Here is a 23938-nt window from a genome sequence, read left to right on the forward strand (position 1 = left end):
AATTAGATGTGATCCAAATTAGTCGAGTTTTGCGGCGCATAATAATAAATTCATAATCTACAATACTTATAGTTTATTTTATGAACAATTTCAAAGCCACAGTCGAACTTATGTGTTATATGTGCAGATAAATAATCCTAATTCTATATATAAGATCAAGAAGAAGCTAAAAACCAAGATTTGCCTTTGTATTCAAAAGTGGAACAACATGGATTTTAAAGAACAAAACAACACAAAATCAGTAATAGAAGTTTGGATCAGTACTGTGTGGAGCCCATTTGTTAATCATGTTAGTAAGCAGTGTATAAACATGAATAATTAATGACAAAGATAGGTTGAAAGGAGGGCCACTAATCATCATTATTAGCAATATAAAAAGGGGTTTTAGTCATTAACAATGTCCCTTCTCAAACAGGTACACCTTGAGAGAGCATACAATGTTAGAGAGAGAGACACACACACAGACATAGAATCAAACAAGTTGACCAGATGTTTCTGTTTTTCCCTTTTGCTTTGCCCTATTTTTCAAAGGTATTTGTTGGGGGCATTGCAAAGCAAGAAAGCAAGCCAGCAGTGCTTAGATCTTGTCCTTGGTCATGTTCTGGGTGACATATGTACATATATAGAGTTTCCAACCAAAAAAAATAAAGAAAAAAAGAAAAACCCACACCAACATAGTTTGCAAAAGTTCATTTTTTTACTAATTTTTAGTTGTTATGTTTGCTTCCTGACCACCCTCTCTAATCATTTGTATATCATCTGGGTTAGTGAAAAAGAACCTACAAAACTCCACTAACCATATTATGTTCCTTGTCAAATCTCTACCATAATGTCCTTAACCCAATTCCTTTTCAACTCTCTCTCTCTCTCTCTCTCATGTGGTCCATGGGCATTGCAAGATTCAGGGTAATTTTAATTGACAATGTGAGAAACCCCAATAGGCTAGGCAATTGTATATACATATAGGTTCAATTTACCTGTAAAAATGGTACATGATTAGGTAAACTTCAACCATAATCAACTACCATTGCGCATGACTATAAAGTATATTATACATTGAAAAGAACGACCCAAAAAACAAAAAACAAGTTAAAAGTAATCACTACTCGAACCAAGATTGATGGCCCAAAAATGATCTGATAAACCCATACTTCTGGGGATAATTGATTTCTGCATGCAACTGATGCAAGTTCCATTAAAATTTAGGTAGATTTCCCAATGATATATTAGAATATTTGAAGTTCAAGAAAGAATCTATCTATGCATTATGATCGAGAGTTGGGTCCACTTCCAAAGCACGTCAATATAGGTCTACAACTGTAGATATATTTTAATAATCTTAGGCATTTATTTTTTGTTATCATATTTTTTATTCTTCTATAGGGAATAATGAGCATTGAAAATTTATTATATAATTTTAATATTTTACAAATAGGATAATGTTTACATATGTGTATATATATATATATATATATATATTTATTTATTTATATAAACAGCTAGCTTTGTTTTTTTTGCTGAATAAAAATAATAAAATTTTCAATGTAGGCTCATCAATCACACGTTATGTGACGTCAATGGATAATATCACGTTTATTATTGGGATCTTGATGGGGCTAGCTATAATCGTGTACGCAACACATTCATTGAAGCACTATTACTCAAACCACTTAACTTCAATCAAGTATTATATAAAGCGATATAAAAACTCTTACAACTAGATCACGCCTCTAGATGGTATAAAGAGCTAGCGGCTTTTATGATCTTGCAAAGGCATCACTTAGATAGTGTAGGCCAGAGGGGAATAAATTAAGGTAGACGGGAGAGAGGAAGAAATACCTCCGGACTACTTTGTTATATTATAGTATTTAATATGGTCCGGAAGTCACTGAGGGCCAAAAAGAAAATCTGGGCTATAATTTTCAAAAAGGCAAAATCTGCTAAGATAAGGAAAATCCTACTTAACGCCAAAATCTTGCTCTAATTTAATTCTTATATACGATTCTTTAAGACTTTTGCTGCGAAATTTCAAGGTATCAAAATCAAAACTCCTAATAATTGATTTTTAAAAAGAAAATTACTTTTTTATTGGTCTGCCTTTAAAGTTAAACTTCAGTTTACCGTGTAATAATGAGAGAGAGATTATTCACTTACAGTCAACGTAGACTTCTTTAATCTTGTAGAAATATAAAATAAAACAAAATTACAGCTCTTGCTCCATAGTTACTGAAAATTATTACGAGGATAAGATATCCAACATTTTGTAGGCAAATTAAATCACAACTTTGAAGCTACAAACTCCACTATGTATATTTGAAACTTTTAGTTCCTTTTGTCAAGGTAATTAAATCGTCATTTGTGAATAAACTGTGAAGGATTAAAATTAAGAAATTAATTTCAAACATGTGGTTATGATCTGAATAAGTTTCCAAAAAAAGAAGAAGAAATTCTTAAACTTTTTCTTTTCAAATAATCTGCTAAAATTTATGACATGGATATACTATGCAAACAATCTATATGAGATATTGCCTTAAATTTCGTAACTTTAGTGTGACTAAAATGATTGCAAAATGCTCAAATAAATTGAATGGAGCCATCAAGACACCATTGGGCTGTTGCAAATTGCAAGTAACTAAACAATCTCTGTCACTTTACAGAGACACAAAACTTGACCAAATTATCACAGAGTAGTACAAGTTGTCGGTGATCAAGATGAATTCAAAGAGTTACTAGTGTTGAGCATTGAAGTTCAACGAGTTCCTAAATTTTTAACCTACTTTAAGTATTTATGAAAGTGCCCACATGCATCTTAAATGAAGAACTTAAAAAGCTAGTATTTATAGCCCACTACTTTCTTGAGTCTCATTTAAGCTTGCAAGAAGTCATCGTTTCCCACGTACTTTTGCGGTTTTGCCTATCTGTTAGGCACTCACACTAGCTGCCTTGCATATTGGCCACACAAAAAATCACTCTTTTGTGGCACGTTTTGTCACAACTTCAACGCGGCATATTGTAAATGATGAAAAAAAAAAGAAAAAGTAATGAATTTATGTGAAAATAACAAACAGTCTGTCATAATCTACTCCATGAGATCATTGTAGAAAAGAGTGTGGTAAATGTTGTGGTCTCAGAATTACTCCCGAGCCCATCTCATCTCATATGCAGTTATATAATACTGTTGTTTATCATTGTTCAAGGCTTTTTTCGGATATTATATATTGGGCTTCAAAGCCTGAATCTACAACAGATAGAACCAGGCCAGACACGGGTCCAACTTACTACACAAATACCGAAAAGGCCCATAAACCTAACCCAAACAATGAATAAGATGGGGCTTCCATAACCATAAGGCCACCCTATTCAGAAATCAATACACCAAATGCTTAATTTCAGATATAGTCCATTTATAAAGCCCATGCTCGGAATTTAAATTTTATACTACATAATAGAGTTATCATATATGTTGTAGTTGAACAAAATGGAAGCCATCTCCCTTTTAGTTTATTTTATTTTATTTATTTTTTTAAATATCAATTTGTTCAATTTTTTTTTTCCTTCTTAATGTCATGTGATGCTATAAATGCATTAAGTTACTAATATGGTCCTCCAACTATAGTGCAAAGTTCAATTAGGCTTAGGCTATAGTTTCTTTGAGTGAAACTCTATTGCCAAAGTTCCAAAAAGTTTGAAAAATTTTACTTCAATTAAAATTCTACTACCAAAAGTGTTTAGAAATGTAAAAGAATTTTCATTTTTTTTAATAGTTTACCATAATTTTTTTGTATTAAGAATAAAAGCTAAGTCATACACGACGTGCTTACACTATGTGACTTATCGTAAGTATTACAGGTTTTATGACATAATTTCATAATTTAACTCATCATAAGTGCATTCAAATTATTAATTTAAGTGAAAATCTATTACCAAAGTTTTAAAAAACCTTGGATAAGGATGGGACATACATACATCAAGAAAGTATTTGCAGCAATTTCTTGTCCCTTCCTAACTCACTCTCTCTTGTGCCTCATTTCTTAATTTCAATTTACTAACTCCAACTTATTGCTAGACACATTAATTTGAAAATTTTGAATATGTTATTAGTTTGGGCTTGCAACAGATGTTAATTTGGTTTTGCCAAATATGTTAATTAAGCCTTGTGGTTCACAGTTGTTTGACCTTGCTAAAAGCAAGTCAGTGTACTCCCATCACTTCTTCCTGTGTCTTGGTGTATGTTGGGCTCGAAGTGCACAAGTAGTAGCTAACATGAGATCTATTGGCAAGAGTTTTAGGCTTCACTCCTAAAAGAATCTGAGTTCAAAGACCATTGAACAACCACTTGACCCGTGACAACATTAAGAAAAAGGACCTCACAAGTTCTCCCAGCATCGTATCAAATATTTGGAACCAAATTTCACTTTCATAAACGATTGAAATGATATAAAAGTGGGGACAGAGTACTCATCTCTTTCACTCTAGTTATGAACTCAACAAACTTCTAATCAACCTAACACATAGTAACATAGATATATGCTATTCTAAAACCCCCAAAAACAACCAACATAAACTATAAGTACTGTATACTAGTACAAGCCATGAGCATAAAAGAGTATGTACATCCAAATTGGTTGCATGCATACCATTAAGACATTAACCATTTTTTAACAAACTTCTAGGACATGAGCTACTACAATACAAATCACAGCCCAGACTTGACCGGCTGAACCCATATTCTAATGGAGGTCATTGATTACAATCCCCCTCTCCTTTCCCTTGAGACTTCATTCGTCCAAAAGAAGAAAACCTTTGCAGCTTGCTCTTGGCTGTGAGAAAATAAAAACCAAAGAACATAAAAAAGTAGAAATAGTTAGAGAAGCTTGAAGCAATGTCCTAGGCCCCTCACCCTAAGCTTATTTTAATACTCAAGACCAAGTTGGTCGAACCAATCCCATGTTCTACCTTCAAAGTTCTTTCATTCTGTGTGTGTGTGTGTGTGTGTTTGTGGTGGTTGGGGGGGGGGGGGGGGGGGGGTGGGCGGGGGCATTTGAATCCAAAGACAGTGACATAAAAAGGTAATATGATTTTGACATAATGAGCAAATTATTAATCTATAATAATTAACGGTTTTTTTAGGACTAAGTGGGATCATAAGGATAATCAGTAATGATCTTATCTAGTGGTTTTTTTTTTTGAAAATTATATTATGTTATATTTTACTATACACGTGGACAAACAATTCTTATTTCTGAGGACAGACAGCTATCTTGGTTTTTGAAACAATAAGTTTCTATTTGGTTCATAATGTTTAAGGGGTTGCAATCAAGTTATTTTAAATTATCTGAATAAAATCTTTTCATTAAACTCTCCCAAATCCTGCAGAAATAGCATTGTGCATTGAGTACTACCTTTTTAAAGTCTTTCATCAACCTTATTCTCAATAACGACTTTAGAACAAGTCATCAACCTTACTCAAAGAGAAATACTGAACACTCTAAGCATATATTTGGTGAAATGTAGCAGTAGAATAATTCGTAAAATATTATTAGTAAATTGTTTTTCTCTGTTTTTAATAATAAATAAAAAAGAAAAAATTTTATTGAGAGAAATTCAACTTCTTGTAAATTTCAGAAATCACCTTGAATTTGTGAAGCTCTGGAGTACTTTTCAACCTCACTCTCTATTTCTGAGACTTGAGAAAATCAGTTGTCTTCTTCAAAGTCCAGTAGAAAATCAGTCAAGTTTTCGGAATCATCTATGGCTTCTTCCAGAGACAAGGGTTCCTCCTTAGGTTTGTGCTTCAAGTTTTAAGGAAAAAAACAGACCAGATTATACAGCTTGAAATGAAAGAGAATTGTTAAACAAAGAGCAATATGAGTGGCGGAGTATCTTCCACAAGTTAGTGCTCTAAAATTTCAATTTCTACGTCCTTTCTCTTAGAGAACTTGTTGCTGCTATCTGGTGGATAGTATTAGTTCAAAAAATAAAAATTATTGACACCTTTTTTATCAATAAGGGATCCAACATAACATTTAACCATGTTCATGCAAGTATTAGGGAAGATGCACATTCATTTTAACTGATATATTTTCCTTGCTGCATATGAGATCCCACCTTTCCATTCTTGCAATTGTAGCTTCATTATATTTCTGTACCTTTTCTTTTTCCAAAACGAGATATATGAAATTTGTGAATTAATATTTATCTCAGAAAATCAACCATAAATTATGGAAGCCTGCAACAGAAACAGGATCGAATGAAGGATGGACAGAAATTCAAAAAAAATCACCTTGGTTTTGCGCAGCTCAGGAGTATTTTTCAAGACACTCCAATTGCGTGTAATTTTCTCCTCCCCTTCTTCCTCAACCTCAACCTCAACTTCACTATCCTCTCCATCCTATTGCAAATAAGTCAAAAGGGAATGACATTACTTAAAGAACAACCATTAGTGGCTTAGAATTCTGATCAAAACCAAGGGCGTCAGCATGAATTGAAGATGGATGAGAAGGATCAGAAAAGATGAAGAAATGAAACTTACATCATCTTCACCAATGTCAACAGCTTGTGCCATAGCGTCATCCATAACTGTTACCTGTGTGTATTGCAAATATTCAAGAGTCAAACAATTAACAATTTAAGGTCAGAAGCTATATAAAGTTCAAAATTTTTTCCTTATAGTGAGATTTCTTAATTTTTTGATAATTAACATACTTAAACAATTTATATAATATTTCAAGTATCAAAATCCATCACAGGTCAAATGATTCTTGGATAGATAACTTTATCAATAGAAAACAATTTCATATATGATTGTATCAACTTTGAAGTTAGGCAAGAAATTTCACATTATAGATGTTCTTCAAAATGAAAAGAGGGATAAAAGGTAAAAGTGCTAGATGGTAAAGAGGAATTGACAGCATAGATAACTAGTATGGATGGTCCACTCATTGGGCCATTTCGTAAATGTGGTTGACACCCCCACCCGACCCCACCCACCCCATAAAAATAAAATTCCCAGAAAAGCCTACCCTTCTTTATGATATATTTATTTAGGTAAAAATCAACTAGATCAAAGACCATGTTAGATGGTTTTTTAAAGGCCACAACTCATTATATTATTGTGAAAATCCAAATGGACTTTAAAAATGCACCTAAACATATTACACTTTTATTAGTACAAGGTTACGCTATATAATTAAAAAAGAGTTTGATACACAACAGGTTTAATCAGATTGTCTGTCAAGTAGCAACATTACCCTACTAGGTTGCCAAAATGTACGCATGGGTGAGTGAAATTCCCCAATGCAATATCTAAAATGGAAGAAAAAGAAAAGGACTGATACAGAGAGAACTGTTGTGCCAGGGCTTCGTTTCAACATAAAATAATTTAAAATGTAATCAGAATTAGGGGCTTACATTTTAATATCTCATCCTTTTTCTGTTGTTTGTCTTTCTCATCAAAAAGACAATACCACCCTCACTAGATCAATTCACCGGCCAAATTAGAAAACCAAATGATTAAGAAATTGGATCCTATGTACCCTCAAAAACTATCAACAATGGACACAAACACAAGTTAACTAAGCACTAGACTACTACTAGATCCTATTTCCATTAAACGTATCAAGAATATTACTCAACCTCTCTTCCTCCCATATAGTTAATACCATAAGAAGCTTGAAGAGATTTAAAATGAAAATAGCAAACGAACCACATATTCCAGGAACTACATCCACAAAAAAGCTGGAATAGAGAACAGTAGCAATTAATTGAGAAAATTTTAAGTTCCTTGAATTCCAGATTAGATATGTGATTTCATGTGACTCGAGAGTTCCTTAAAAAAATAGAGAACTGTGGATAATTTACAGAAAAGACAAATTATTGTAACAGAATGGTGCTATGTGTAAGAACTCTGGGGAGTCTGGATCACCTTCTGCTTCACTGCCCTATAGCTACAGAATTGTGGAGTATGGTTTTCAGCATGTTTGGGGTTCAGTGGGTTATGCCGCTAAGAGTTTTGGATATGTTCTCTTCTTGGCGAGGTTGTTTTGGGCTTCATCAAAATAGAAGAATATGGGAAGCGGTCCCTCACTGCCTTATGTGGTGCCTTTGTCGCAAACGAAATGCAACAATTTTTAGGACAGAGAAAGAACTATTCCAGAACTGAAGATGTTTTTTTCTTAATTCTCTGTTTTCATGGCTGCCTTCATTGGGTTCTTTTTCTTTTTCTTCTCTACCCCATGATTATGGTGGTCTCTAGTATATATCCTGTATACATTGTTTTTATTCTTCAATAAATTACGTTATCTATAAAATAAAAAAATAGAGAACTGCCTTTGTGTAGAGAGAGACAATGGATGGGGCCTGAAACATGAGTTCAATGAGAGAAATAGAATCTGACAGACCTGCAATGGTGGTTGCTGGTTGGACGGGAAGCAACACAAAATTACAACCAAGTGAGATAGAAAACCTAGGAATCAGCACCTTGGGTTGATTAGAATCAACATCAAGCCATTGGAGAAATTCCATTAACCAAATCAGGCTATTCCCATTGGAGTACAATAGCACACGTACATCAACTTCCAAGACTAATACCTAATCCTAGTTGACTTGGATAAATGCCCAATTATTAAATTATGAAATTAACTTTGACTCTAGGAAATTAAATAAAACGCTAATAACCTAATTAGCTAATAAAACCTATAATAAAATCTAATGGACCAACAGTAAAAATACAATTGACTTACTAATTTTTTTTTTTTTTTTTTTTAAAAAAAAAAAAAAAAAAACCTAAATTTAAATAAATATGTATTTATGCTCCCTGCATCAGTGATGATCAGTCATTCTCCAACGTCAACCTCTAACTAGCCAATTTTATGACACAACTTAACATAGAAAAGAAATGGAACATGTACTTTTCTTCCCAATGCTCATTTTAAAGCAGAACAAAGCAAGGCCTAAACAAGCAAAGAACAAATTGAAGGACAACGATAAAATTACATGTCACTAGATACTACATATATATTCACAGTTTTGATCTTAGTGAAAATATAGTCTACCCAATTTGAAATACAAAACAAAAATCAACACACAAGTAAAGTTCATATGTATTGCTTCAAACCTCGAGATCTTCAGTCTTCTCTTTTGCTAAAATCTTTTCAAGCTCCTCCCTTGATATGATTTTGCCGTGCTAGTAAAATTGAAGGAAAAACGTTAGAACTTAAAATAAGACAAATAACTACAGGTGCCGTAGAAAATATTTAAATATTATATTTATTGACACACACACACACACATACTCTCTCTCTCTCGATCGAACAACCATATCAGGCCTTGATGGAAACTCTTTTTTTTTTTTTTTGATAAGTAATAAGGCCTTGATGGAAACTCTATTTAAAAACAAAAAACAAAAAACAAAAAATGCCACCTATGTTTTCATTTATTCCCTCCATCCCATTTTTTTGATCTTTCTCTATCATTCTAATTATCTAAGGGAACATCAGATATTTCTTAAACTACATCACACTTATGCTTTGACTTGGTACTTGGATATAATGAAGGTGGTACATGCTAGAAAATCTCAGCTTTACTTCCCATATAATTTGCCCAAATGCAGAAGTAATTATTGTAAGTATCTAAGCCCAAGTAAGCGATTCAAGCCCAAAGACATAATAACCAGATGAAAAGAATTATTTTACCCATTGACTTCTTCAAGGCAGAAATAAGAAAAGTAAAATTAATCCTCACTCTGTCTGAAAATAGACAGACTGTGCAAATGGCACACATTTTAATGAAACAAAATAAACATAAAAATCTCCTAAAATGCCTTTGGTGGACCAAGAAAGGTGGGTTCAAATGTAAGGATGATATAGCAAGTAAATGGATTAATGCTTTCATTTTTGTAAACAATCATTTATTTTGGGACAGCCCAAAAAGAAAGCATCCCATCAATTTAGTACCAGGACCCATCAAGTAACTGGATGGTAGAAAGTTAAAGTTGTCAGTAATTTGTCAAGTTTAGTCCATGGACCTATCAATCTATCCATGACCCTCTGTAAGCCATAGACTGGTCAATATATTACAAATTCCAGTTATCTGGTGAATGCTCCAACATTGAGCTGTGTCATTGTCACCCAAAGAAGACAAAAAATTATTCCCTTCCAGTTCAGCAACTGAAAATTTATTTTATTAAGAGTATGATTAGAATGTCATCAAGATTGATGAAATATTATGACTTGCTGCCTGACAATAAGCCTCTCTGTAGTGTTAGAGAGAGAGAGAGAGAGAGAGAGAGAGTGAATTTGAACTTCGAGTGTTTACCTCCTTCAGGTGATCCAGCATATTGGGCGTGGGTTCATGAAAATCTGGACCTCTGAAATCAATCACTTCATCAGGATCTTGAATGTAGTTCACAGTTGGGTAGACAGGATCTCCTCCCCATACTGCAACCCCAACAGAGTTCTCAATTACCAGAACATAATAAAACAAATATGGCAAGAGAGTAATGGATTGAAAATTTCCAGCTTTGTTGCTTTAACAGAATAATTGTAACTAAAAATCAAATCTGACAGTTTTGAATGGTTAATGGCACAAAATATGCATAGGCAATGGTGACTGTCATTGTATAAGGCACCATGATAAAAGCACGAACATGAAATTTGTAGGTCAATTACACGACCAATATAGAAGAGATTAAAAATGAAAAAAAAGACAGAAGAATCCATGCAAACAGATGTTTATTATAACAATAAACCCAATCACAAAATCGTAGAACTTGTACTTATTCATATGGAAATTAAGATGATCAAGCAATTTGATTAAACAATGAAAACATAGAAATAACGCACAAAAGTATTAGCTTTGGAGTAGATACTTTGCTTTATTTGATCCTCCCGCATTCGCATTGCTAGAGGATCCCTACGAATACGCACATCAGTCCCCATCATTATGCGATACTCTCGATCTGTTTGATGGCAAAACATCTCAATCAGTTGGGTGTTTTCATCTTCACCAGTCTCTTCGAAATGTTTCTGAACAGCTTCAAGTGATGTGTCCCTTTTCCATGCTTTTACCCATTCAGAGTAGTATGCTATTGGACCTATTCTGTCTAGTCTCTCTTGTTCAGCTCGAAGCCTACAAAACCAAGAAAGTATCTTTGTTCATAACACTACAATACAACTGCAATTGTTTGTGATCAAAAACTTTCAGGTGGCCAAGCAGTCAGGAATTGTAAATTAACGAAAAAGAGAAAGGAGGGCAAGTAGAAATGGATTCATTTCTTTTTATCACTCTTTATATCAAGCATCATACCAATGCACAGATACTTGCATAAATTTTTGCACAAATATTTAACATATAAACATAAGAAGTTAAACATGTCCTTTTACTTTAAGAGATAACTAAGCTTCATACATCAGCAATTAGGTTTGTTGAACTTCCATGCTTACATCTCCTAAAGTATCATTCAAACCAGGGTTCATTTAGCAGGCATGTTGAAAGAGTATGAACTACGATTTCAGTTGACATACATCTCTTGCCCGAATTCTAATGTGTACAACAAATGGAGAGAAGGAAAGAGAGCATAAGTTTTTTTTTTTTTTTTTTTAATATAAGTAAAGAAAATTTTATTAAAAACCAAAACAAACCCAAGTACATCACAGATTTGCTGCCTAGGAGATTAACTAATGATGTAGAGGAAGGTAGAAATGGGGGGGAAAATACCCCTATGGTAGAAGAAAATTGTGTGTTGTATATTGTGTTTTTATTTATTTATCAGTAAATAAAAACTTTATTGAAAAAATGAGAAAACAAGAGAAGAAGCAAATTCCTTGGCACACAGGATGTGTACAAGGAAAGCAAATGTCTACCCAAAATTACATAAATCTACAAAATCTAAAATAGCAGGTATGTCAAGACCACTCATAGCAGTCCTCCATTCAAACAAAGACAGAAGGAAAATGCACTTCAACTCGATGATAGAACAATCCTCCCCTTCGAAGATTCTGTTGTTTCATTCTCGCCATATGTTCCACATAATAAACTGTGGAATAACATCCCAAACAGATGCCGACCTATGTCGCCCAGCACCTCTAAACCAACAAGCAAGCAACTCAACGACTTGTTTAGGCATAATCCAGGAAATACCAAACAAGCTAAATACAAAGGACCATAAATCAGAGGCAAAAGGACAATGAATAAGCAGGTGGTCCACTGATTCCCAATCATTTTTACAAATACAACACCTGTTAACAACACAAATATTTCTCCCTTAAATTAACCGAAGTTAGAATCCTCCCCTTCGCCGCTGTCCAAATGAAAAAAGCTACCTTAGTAGGAGCTTTCACCTTCCAAATACTTTTCCAAGGGATGGGGTGATTACCTGTATCAGATAAGATTGAATAGAATGGCTTCACTTCAAAAGAACCACTCCAGGTAGCTACCCATACAACTTTATCTTCCTCATTCCTATCCACCTTAGAAAAATAAAGAAAAGCAAAGAAAGATTCCAAACTTGCTAGATTCTTTTACATTATAACAAGAAAGTTAGCATTAGTTAACGGTATGGCACATTGCTGGTGAGCAAGCAAGGTGTGAGAATTGCTCTTATTATTTTTATATTAGTTTGTTATTTTATAAGTGTAGGGCTATTCTTGAAATCTTGCTATATCACTCTAAAATAAATATATGCTCAGGTGAGGGACTAATTGATTAAGCCTTACACTAACTCTCTCTCTCTCTCTCTCTCTCTCCATTCTTCTCTTCTTTGTTCTCTCTAAACCCTAATCTTTCATATTTTACAACTCAACTCAAAATAAGCCCTCAAGCACTTCGAATTAAAAAGGTTTTTATCTTGAAGTGGACAAAGAAAACATTTATTTTAAGTAAAGAAAGCAAGCTTCATAACATTCTATTCTTAAGGGTCCAATTGTTTTGAAATAGAACATTTTATTGCTAAAAGTATGTAGTGCAAAATGCCCATGAGCTGTAGCTCAAATGACTCCTCCACTTGTGAGCACAAGGTGGAGGTGAGGTCATGGGAGCCACTGGATGCATGTATTACGTTTTTAAATGTAATAAATTTTATTGATTTGAAAAAAATCCATCAAGTATATAGGGGGTATATGAGATGAATAATGCATTAAGTTCTAAGATTACAATGACCCTTGAATTCTAATAAGTTATCAAAAGGATATGCTCCTATTGCCATCATCCACTCCAATAGTGTTTGGAAGAACTGCATTTTTACTTCTAAGATAGACTGTGAACACCCCTTAAAATTCTAGCATTTCTTTCATGCCATATGCACCACATCAAGCAGTGAGGGATAGCCTTCCAAATTGTGTTGTTTCTATGTCTTCCAACTCGGCCTTGCCAACATGCTAATAAATCTACAACATCCCTAGGAAGCACCCAATGAACACCAAATAGCCCCAAAACCAACTCACCAAAATTATATCATCCATCCTCAAATTATCTGCTGTTAAAAACTTAAATCTCCCCAAGGATGCAGTTCAAACAAAGAAGGCAACTTTTGAGGAACTCTGGGTTGCCTAATACTCTTCCATGGAAACTTTACAAATTGATCATAGATATACCAACCTCTATGCCAATTGATCAACAATAATAAGTAATAAATTAATATAACTACATATATGGATCTTCATCGTGCACAGGCAAGCCGTCCTACTTGAATGTTTCTTATCCTCAAGCAGGTCTGTCTCTACCTTCTCATGACTCGTTCTATTTGCCTTGTCTTGCCAACCATCCAAGTAAATATCCTCACTTTAGTCACAAATGTTTTTCAAACATGTTTACCAATTGCCCACTATGTACCATAAGGTATATTACAATAACGGTGAAATGATTAAATCTACATTCTATTAGCTTAAGTTTTTGGAACAAGTGGTAATTTATCATGGTATCATAGCAGATAGTCTTGAGTTTGAACCTTGTTTCCATTCTACCTTCCACTTAAAAAACTTCAATTTTCCATATATTGAACTTTGTTTCCAAACATGAAAGGGAGTGTTACAATTATGGTTAAATGATTAAATTCCCCATGTTCTATCAATTTAAACATTTGGGACAAGTGGTAATTTATCAATATAGCTAGCCTTAAAATATCCTCCTCTTCTTGTCTCTCCAGATATGCCATATCAAGCACAATGACACCACATTCCATATTCTATTCCTAAAAGTTTTAGGACCACAACGCTAGCAATGAAGCACTTTACGTACTTTCTTTGGAATCACCCATCTCACCCCAAAAACTATTAATATAAACACTGATAGTGATGCAGGGAAGAATGATGGGCTGATATGATTTAGAACTAGATGGAAAGTGAGATGCTTAGAAAAATTGATAGGTGGTTAGGCACCTCTACAAAGACCACACAGTTCTCAAAGAAAAGCTCTCAAGGCTTAATTTCAATCAATATCCAAAACTGATTTACAAAGTGCTTCCTTTCTGGTACTTATACCAGTTGTTTGGCATTGGCAGCCTTCTAGATGATTGACCAGTTTCTATATCCTATTGTCCAATGCTTAAAGAATCATCCAACTAACTAACTAATTAGTTACAAGAGGATTAGGGTGGCTACTGCAGTGAAATAGCTTACTGCAGCTGAAACTTAGCTGCTGACTTAGCTACTGTCGCTACAGGTTGTGTCAAGGCTGCAAATGTAAAAAGGCTCTTGAAATGCCCTGCATCAAATAGTTCCCTTGCTATCGAGCAACATAACAACAAATGATCAACATACTCACCATGTCTCACACATACACCAACAATTTCCTAGAGACCTACACCATTTAATAAGATTGTCTTTAGTGATTATCTTGCCCCATGATATAGAACACAAAGAAAGCTATTCCCAAAGGAACTTTCATATGCCATGTTGCTTTCCATGGAAATTCTACTGAGTCAAACCCTCTTAGCACCCTATAGTACAAGCGAACACTAAAGCACCCTTTTTACTTAATTTCCAGAACACATTACTTCCCACCTCATAACAGTTGGTACAGTCATGGATATAGCTGATAGCCCCTAGATGGCACCTTTGGTTCTTATTTTTCCTGTGTTTTTTTAACTCCAAACCCTCCATAATCCCCAAACAAGCTTTCTTAATCATTAAATCCTAATATCTAGAGCCTTTTAGCCCATTCATATAGATTTTAGGACACCCTAATCTCTAAATAAAAAGACAATTGGAGATCACAATTAGTATACGTCCTTAATTAGTTCCTGGCTTGATAGGAATTATAGTACATATTCTCTCTCTTTGAATAGAAACGATAGAGAATTGTGTGTGTGTGTGTGTTTTTTTTTTTTTGGGGGGGGGGGGGGGGGGTGATGCAAATGGAAAAAAAAATAATTCAAGTATAAAAAATTAAATAATGATCAGATTTACCTTTCTTCCTTGAAAAGATGGCGTCTAGCTCTATAAAGAGAAGTCTCAGTTAATGTTGGATGTTCACCGTAAAGTTTTATTTGCCCAGTCTCAGCCATTGCTTTGAGAAAAACCTGCAAAAATTATTATAGGTCTAAATCAAGATAAAAGGCCACTTATTGTGTCCTAGGGATGTCTTGGATTTTGTATAAAGTGTGACAGACACATTTCAACCAAGTAATGCACAATGCTGATGTGAACATAATCCATCATGCAACTAATGCATAAAAGTGCAGAACCCACTAATGAAAGGGTACCAGAAAAGGGATTATCTAATTTGAAAACCAATTCAACGGATGGATTTTAACATTAGAGTTAATAAAACACCGTTAAATCACAAAGCTCAAAAATGGTCTAGCCATTCTGACTCTTTGGTTTGACCTATAGATCCCTCATGGTGGTAAATCTCACATGTATGACATGTGGGCGTATACATGCATTACATAATTTAGTGCCATCTGACCTTTGGTCACGTTAAGTACACCCTTAAGGCACACATTATGAAAACATTGAGAAAAATAAGTTGAGATGACAAGATCTCTAGGGTTAATTTAAGCATAGTTTAACAAGCACATATTATTGATACAAGATAACATTCCTAGGGTTCTATTAAGTATACTCAATCAAACACGTTTTTAAGAAAACATATGATGAGAAAACATTCGAAGATGACGTACAAGATACTTTAGAACCAAATATTGATCTCATTAAATACACACCAGCTAGCATTGGGGTATATATCAAAAGCACATGTCATTTAGATATGCTTGCACTAACCCTCTGTCTCTCTCTCTCTCTCTCTCTATTAAATTTTTGACCCATGACAATGCAATCACAATCAACATCAAGCATTGCACTTAGGTTGCATCATTTTTTTTTAAAAATGTTTGCACTAACCGTCTCAGAATCAGGTCTCCTCCTTTGCCACCTGGACCATTGCTCTTTCTCTGGCTTTCTCCAGTTCCACCATAGTTCTTCGCCAGTAAGCGGATCCTCTATAGGCTTCTTCACTTTTGGATCAACAAAGGGATGAGGACGTCCAAGTTTTTTGTCTAGATCAAATCCAGTTTCTTCTTGCACAGGTTTAGTGTCATAAACAACATAATCAGACAAGGAATCTTTAGGCTCTTCTGTTGTGTCCACTGAACTTTCATGTTCCAGTGGATTACTTGATTCTAAAATCACACTGGAAGATTCAGAAGAAGCAACCGATGTTTTGTACTTTTTTCTCCTACTGCCAGGATTTTTTCCATAAGATGGAGATCCTAATGATTCACCAGTTGGTTCAGGAGCCCTGGCAGCCCTAACTCGACTAACTGTGCCTTCTGGCCAATACTCCTCCCCTAGAATACTTGCACGAGCACCAGAGGCTGGTTCCATCTTCCCAGATGTCGAGTCCAAGTAGCTATAGTAGGGTGGACGCTCAACAGATACTTCTTTGTAGGGTTCATCTTTCTGCTCACACTTTATACAAGGACGTTGAAGAGTCCTCTGTGAATTATTCAAGCAATGTCTAACTTTCAATGTTCCTGCTGGAAATGAACCTATAAATGATGACTAGATAGTTCACAGAACATTAAACAAGTTAGTGCCAACAACAACAATAAAAGAAGACAAAAGGAAAAAACTAAAATGAGGCTAAGTGATTTGAGGATGAAGCATCTTCAAAATAAAACAAACATATTTTGTAGTTTGGCATCTACCCTTTGATACATACTCATTGAATATGATCCAGTATACAATGTATACACGCTGAACAAATCCTATAACTCATAAACAAATTCTGAAAAAGAAAATGGACACATACAGGAACTATAATATGGGTCAGATATGGCCCTTTTTCAAAACTATAATTTCTATAAGTAAAACAATATAATATTATAGAAAGATTTAAACTAGGCTAGACAGAGAGAGAGAGAGAGCCATAGAAGCCCTAAACAAACTTGATAAATTTCTTACATCTTCACATGTGGTTTGCTTCACACCAATTATAATAACTCTTGAGCATATTATTCTAGATGAATTAACTAAAACATGATGTTTCTTCAATATCTTTTTCCAATTACATTTTTGTTTATCGTCAACTCCCTGCCATGTCTATATTTTACAAGTACCCCATGTCTTGATTCTCAATGCTATTTAGAGGCAGAGTATAATATTGAGTAAGCGTGATTCTGAATTTCTAACTATTGTTCTATCAGCAATTCTTAAACACAGAAAAATCTTGGAAAAAGGAAAGAAGGAAACACTTGGAAAGCAGACTTTTTGCCCAAAATAGAGAAAATCAAATCCCAAGCTAGACTCCCTTCCTTATGGAATGGAATGATGAATACAGCTCCACATTAAGATTAGATAAAGATATGTATTTGTTTTGCATAGGTCTGATCGATAGAAAAAATTGACATATTAATGAAGACTGATATAGGCCATAAAGAAACGGTCCGGCATATAATGTCTGTCCCAAATCGTGCTTTGGATTTAATTGTGCTTTATTTATTTTGAATTGTGATTAGTAGAAGAAACATGTTATAGTTCAATTTACAATTCAACTTTTGTTTATATTTGTGGACCAATAAGTCACAAGGAATTAAGAAAGACGTTGTTGAATTTGTGGTTTTCAAGCTATCTAGCCAAATTCCAAACCTTATAGTTGTCACTTATCATATTCAAGTGAACCAATTCATTAAAAAGCACAACAAGGGGTGCAACCCTAGGAACTATGTACAATTTGTAAAGTATGTCTCCATTAGGAAACATAATGTGGCCAGACAGAGTATATTTAACTATTAATTAGTAGTTTTTTTTTTAAGTAATAATGATTTTATTAATAGAGGAAAAAGAGTACTCTTAAGTTCACGATGATGAACACAAAGTACATAAAAAGAAATCAACCAAATCAATTAGAAAGGTTAACTTAAGACTGAAAATCAAAAATCAAAGTACAACGCGTAAACCCCAAGCCCGAGACCAATCAAACAAAGACCTGATAACTGCATCACATCAGACATGCTAGTAGTTGTTTTTTATTTTATCCTTTTTATTTAATGGGTGATAAATAAAATCGATGGCAAGAGTTATGTTTTAATTTCTTCCAACGATTAAATTTCACAATTTGTTGATATCTTGGACCCTTTTTTTTTTTTAGGCTACTTCATCCTTTTCAATTGAGCTAGTACTTTTTTATTATTATTTTTTTTTTAAATCTTACTTATCAAAAAAAAAAAAAAAACAATAATTCTCACAAAATTTGCAAGCATAAAATCTAAATCCACCCACATAAAAAAAAGGTATGGATAAACAAACCTTCAAATAATTCGAATATGGCTTCCCAAAGCCATCTGCAGAAGCTACGCCTCGAAATCCTCTGTCTACCATACACCCAAATAAAATAAACAGAATTAACATTTTCAAATTTAAATTAAGAATTAAGATAATAAAAAAAAAAAATAAGAAATTCATGTATGTAACAAGAAAAATAAAAAACAAACCTTGATAGAACCAAAATGCAGAAACAGATGCCATTCTTTCTAATTTAACACATGGGTATCTGTAGAAATGACCAAATTCAAACAAATCAATCAGCTTTTTTCACAAATCACAGAACCCCATTCCACAACACGCACACACAAAGTGAATTTTGTATGCAACAAAGTTTCATTAAATTTTGTTACTTTTTTTTCTTATCACTCTTAAGGTTTCATTAAGTCAAAAAAGAAAAGAAAAAAAAAAAAAAAGAAAAGAAAGGAGAATGAAACCAAGTAAGGGTTGAGACATGGAAAGCACCGTTTGTTTGGTGAAAGATTTGCAGTGCTCCAGAGTTGAAAGTGAAGGAGGAAAAAAGGGGTTTATATGGTTGAGCCGTTAAGAGTTGTGCTTCTGAGAATGTGTGAGTTTGGTTATAACTTAACGATAAGATTTTTAACCGAATTTTGGGATTTCAGGGGTTTAAGCTGGAACTGGGTTTTGAGCTTTCTTGGGGTTTATCTTTTTTTTCATTTTTCTTTTTTTGAGAAAAGTCTAGGGGTTTATCTAAGAGCATCTACACAAGCTCATGCAAATTTATCATCTATTTTACACGAAAAAAGTTACTTTTTTCTATTTTACATTATCACATTTCTAAAACACCCACATCAGTTCTTCTATTTTACAAATCTATTCTAATTAAATAATATTATTTATTATTTTATTATTATTAGGTATTAAAACCGTTTTTCTCTCTTTTCCTCACCCATTCTCTCTTTCCCTCACCCACTCAGCTCGTCCGTTTCTCTCTGCTCGCCCGTTTCTCTCTTTCCCTCACCTGCTCCCAGCTCGCCGACCCAACCGATCCAGCTCGTCGCCGTCGCTGCCTCAGCCACCAGTCAATTCCACTCCCAGCTCGCCCGTTTCTCTCTTTCCCTCACCCACTCCCAGCTCGCCTACCCAGTCGATCCAGCTCACTCCCAGCTCGCCGATCCAGCTCGCCGCCGTCGCTGCCTCAGCCACCAGTCGATTCCACTCCCAGCTCGCCCGTTTCTCTCTTTCCCTTACCCACTCTCAGCTCGCCTACCCAGTCGATCCAGCTTACTCCCAGCTCGCCGCCAGTCAATCCAGCTCACTCGGGCGACAGATCCGGCTCCGTTGGGCTGGGTTTTCCGGTGGGTGTGTATTGTTTTTGGGTTGGGTTTCTCGGTGAGTTTTAATGGATTTTGAGTTGGGTTGATTTTTGGGTTTTTGTTGATTTTGGGTTGGGTTGATTTTTGAGTTTCTATTGATTTTGGGATATTTTTCTGTGCTTGGTTGCGGTGTTTGGTGGTGGCGCTGGGTTTGGTGGTTGGGTTTGTTGTAGTTTGGTGGTGGCGGTGGCACTGGCGCTGGGATATTCTTCTTCCTTGTCGCGTTAGTTCGTTGCAGTTTGATGGAGGAGAGAGAAAAAAAGAATAAAAAATTATTTACACATTGAACAGTAACCGTGTATATATACACGGTTACTGTTCATATACACGTCCGGGTGTATATTTTACACATCTTTACACCCACTGATGTGGGTGTTTTTTTGCCTAAAATGTGTAAATCTTGCACCTTTTTGTATTTTAGAGGATTTTACATGAACTGATAAGGATGCTCTAATGGAATTTTGAAAGTGGGACTGTTGCCAAGTTACACATTTTCATAACATTTTTATAATTATTATTGGTTGTAATTTGAATTCACAACTTAAATTACTTATTTGTCTACCCATATATGTTTAAACACTTTCGCAACAAATTATATATGATAAATTATTATTAGATTTAATTTGAATTCATAATTTAAATTACTTTTTTACTCTTCCATATTTTTAATGATCGACAAGTTAATAAAATACATACAAAACAACCGCGCACCCTTAGCATAATAGTTATTTCACAGATACAAAGTTTTTATGGGATGTAAGGAGGAAGAGCTAAGGTTTAAGTTTCCAGCTTTTGTGACATTAGTTTGATGCTGACCTAATGGTCTGTTTGGATACCGCTTATTGCTGAAAATTGAAAACTGAAAACACAATAACAAAATAATTTTTAAATATGTGAATAGTGTCGTGAAACTCATTTTTAATGAAAGTTTTGTTAAAAAAAGAGGTTTGTAGGTCCCGTGAATAGTGCACGGACCATTGCCAAACGCTGGATGCAAATAAAAAAAAATTTAGCTTTATCCAAACGTTCACTGAGTATTCCAATACCAAAATTAGCAATGATTTTATTGAAAACACCTTTTTGAAGATATTATGTATTAAAGTTTTTTTTTTTTTTTTTTTTTTTGGTGATAAACCAATTTTCTTTGTTGATTTCAGCTCTTAGTGTTACACCAATTCTCCAATTGCATTCCACTTGCTTCGGTATATATTTTAAAACCAGCCAACATATATATAAAGAGCCTTGTTATAAAGATAAAAATTTAACTTTTCAATTGCAAAATTGCCTATTGTATCTATCAGCTATAACAAAAGAAGGTGGATGACCATTTTTTTTAAAAAAAAATATTAACTATTTTAACACACACAGGGAGAGGGAAGAAGATTTTAAAGAAACTGACATTGATGTGTATCCAAAAGGTCTTAACTCTCGAATATACAGCGGAGAGGGAAGAAGGTCTTAAAGAAACTAACTATAGTGTATATCTAAAATGACCTAATTCTTGGATACACAGCACAGACTTTAAACCTCTTTAACTCACACTTATTTTATAATGTGGGATTAATCTACTATTTTAGGTTCTAAGACTTTAGAAACTAAATGTATTAGAACTTCAATTTGTAATGTGTTGGCAAACCATGATAAAAACTTAGAGTCTAGATTTAGGCTACTTAAAGTGTGTTTATTTGTAAAGTTGGAATTGAGTGACTATAGAATTTATGTCTAAATTTGCAAGGCTCGATAGATCGAAAATTAGACTTGATCGATCGAACCTCGTGCAGATTATTTTTTCTGCAGAATTTCCAACTCAGTCCAAGCCCCGTTTGACGTGTAGGGTTTTATATTTTACTCCAAGTATAAAAGGAAAAACTCTATCTACGTTTTAGTGGTTGTTGATGTGCTGTGTGTTAAATCTCTTGTGAGATCTAGAAATGTTTACCTTCATACATACTTAGGGTTATCAAGATCAAGATTATGTCAATAACTTCGTGATCGCTTCAGTTGCTGCATAAAGAATATAAAGAAGATCTAAAACCTTTGAATGGAGTCTCAAAGCCACAAGTAGGAGTAATTGTGGTTGCAGTGGATCAAGAAAAGAAGTAGTCCGTGAACTCGGAGCTGTCACGTGGTCGTGATAGTAAGTTTTCTTCACGAGGTAGCGGTAGTAAGTTTTCTATACGAGGTAGTAATAGGATGTTAGTGGTTTAAGTTCTATTGTAAAAACTTCAATTCTTTCATAATGGATCTATTTTACCTTGAGGATCGCTAGGTTAAATCCTCCCCAGGTGTTAGAAACTGAAAAAAATATGGATGGACACCCAAAGTGGGCATGTCCTCCTGTATACCTGAGGATAATTGTAACATCCAAGAGTTATGGAGTAATGGTTTGGACCATTACTCTACCCCACTAAGTCAACTATCCCACTCAATATTAATGGAGTAATGTGTATATAAACACCAAGAGTGATTGTGAACGAATTCTACATTTTTCATAGTGTTTACAAAGTGTTGTGAGGCTCTTAGATTGTGGGTTATGTTTGCATCACTCTAGTAGTGTGCAACACCATCAAGAAACGTTTTTTTTTTATCGTGGGTTATACAAACTGGAATTTAGAACGTGTTTGAATAGCTGATCTGTGTGGAGGTTGGCTCTAGACAACGTACAACAATCTCGAAGCTCCTGTGTGATCGTCAGTTTAGGCCAAGAGAGGTATGCCGAAAAACCGATTGTTTATATTCCGCTGCAAGTCTCTGTTTCTTACATTGGTATCTGAGCTTTTATAGGTTGTTCTCGATATCATAGACATATATGATTAGTTCTTAATGCGTTTTATGCTTCTGAGATATGTTATGAATATCTATGCACCTTACGTGGCCTTCAATGGCAAGTTTTGATTTTGAGCATTTCGTGCCTTGAAATTAATATATGTTGTTTATATTACATGTATTTACTCTACTACTATTAGCATGCACTGTAAAGTAGGCTCATGTGCCACGTTTGGGATCCTTGTCTTTGGTGAGATTTTTCTGTTTTATGCATATTAAACCTATTGATAAATGAGTTTCTTTAGGTGAAACGTACTATTCAGCCTAGCATTTATTTCTCATGAAACATAAAAGGTATATGCTTCAATGATATGAAATTGATTTAATTTTGTAAATTATTTAATTCCATTATTATTTCTTAGTGATATATGGTATTAAATATATATATATATATATATATATATATATTTACACAACATTAAATATTATATTTAACGCGACAAAGAAATAATTATTTCTTAGTGAAATAATGAGATGCCTATATGAATTGTTCTCATGAGTTTAAATTGTAACAACATGTTTGGCTTAATAGTTAATTGATAATATTGATGAATTATTTTCAATACATATATTTTGTAAATGTTTAGAATTCAAATATGAAATAGTGGGAGTATGGTTGAGTTGTGTTATCTCCCATACATAATTTTGCACGAATAGATTAAAATTAAGCTTAGTAATAAATACTAGTGGCACAAGAGATGATTAAGAAGCTTAGCGAATTTTCGATCTTGCAACGTGTGTTGATTATCTAAGTTTATTTTAGATCGAACGTCAAAATTTTTGAAATGTGTGTGTAATGTCCCATTTGTGAAATTTTGTAGTGAAATGGCTTCCAAAGGTATAGTTGTTGATCTCAATAAAGGAAAGAAACTGGATGGTGAAAATTACAATATTTGGCACTGCAAAATCCAGTATGTGCTGAATGAGCAAGAAGTCCTAGAGACTCTGACTCATTCGTTGAGTAAACCTGATGAGGGAAGCACTGAGCAACACCAACGTGATCTTACTGCCTATGAA

At 34.2% G+C, this 23938-nt stretch overlaps 1 protein-coding gene across 2 annotated transcripts; it reads right to left on the reverse strand.

The window, feature by feature from the left end:
* Positions 1 to 4388: 4388 nt before the first annotated feature.
* LOC126726591 (protein PLASTID TRANSCRIPTIONALLY ACTIVE 12, chloroplastic) lies at positions 4389 to 19459 on the reverse strand. Of its 2 annotated transcripts, none has more exons than XM_050431874.1 (12): positions 19224 to 19459; positions 18929 to 18987; positions 18744 to 18808; positions 16338 to 16997; positions 15402 to 15514; positions 10868 to 11127; positions 10315 to 10436; positions 9116 to 9184; positions 6533 to 6586; positions 6284 to 6391; positions 5633 to 5792; positions 4389 to 4820 (listed from the first exon to the last, which is right to left on the reverse strand). In XM_050431874.1, exons 2-11 carry the CDS (start codon positions 18960 to 18962, stop codon positions 5697 to 5699), a joined length of 1581 nt encoding a protein of 526 aa, XP_050287831.1. In that variant the 5' UTR covers positions 18963 to 18987; positions 19224 to 19459; the 3' UTR covers positions 4389 to 4820; positions 5633 to 5696. The 2 variants fall into 2 exon arrangements, with proteins under 2 accessions (XP_050287831.1, XP_050287832.1); XM_050431875.1 differs by having other exon boundaries at positions 19196 to 19459.
* Positions 19460 to 23938: the final 4479 nt, after the last annotated feature.

The sequence above is a fragment of the Quercus robur genome, chromosome 5 (assembly GCF_932294415.1).
Source record: "Quercus robur chromosome 5, dhQueRobu3.1, whole genome shotgun sequence".
Lineage (NCBI taxonomy): Eukaryota > Viridiplantae > Streptophyta > Magnoliopsida > Fagales > Fagaceae > Quercus > Quercus robur.

Bases quoted from the DNA above. Each gene is read 5' to 3' on its own strand.
- LOC126726591 (XM_050431874.1), bottom strand. From the start codon at position 18,962: ATGGCATCTGTTTCTGCATTTTGGTTCTATCAAG. The intron at 18,809-18,928 runs GTTTGTTTTTTA...GGTGTATGGTAG, and splicing joins TGCATTTTGGTTCTATCAAG to ACAGAGGATTTCGAGGCGTA. The intron at 5,793-6,283 runs GTGATTTTTTTT...TAAAACTTGAAG, and splicing joins CTGAGCTGCGCAAAACCAAG to CACAAACCTAAGGAGGAACC.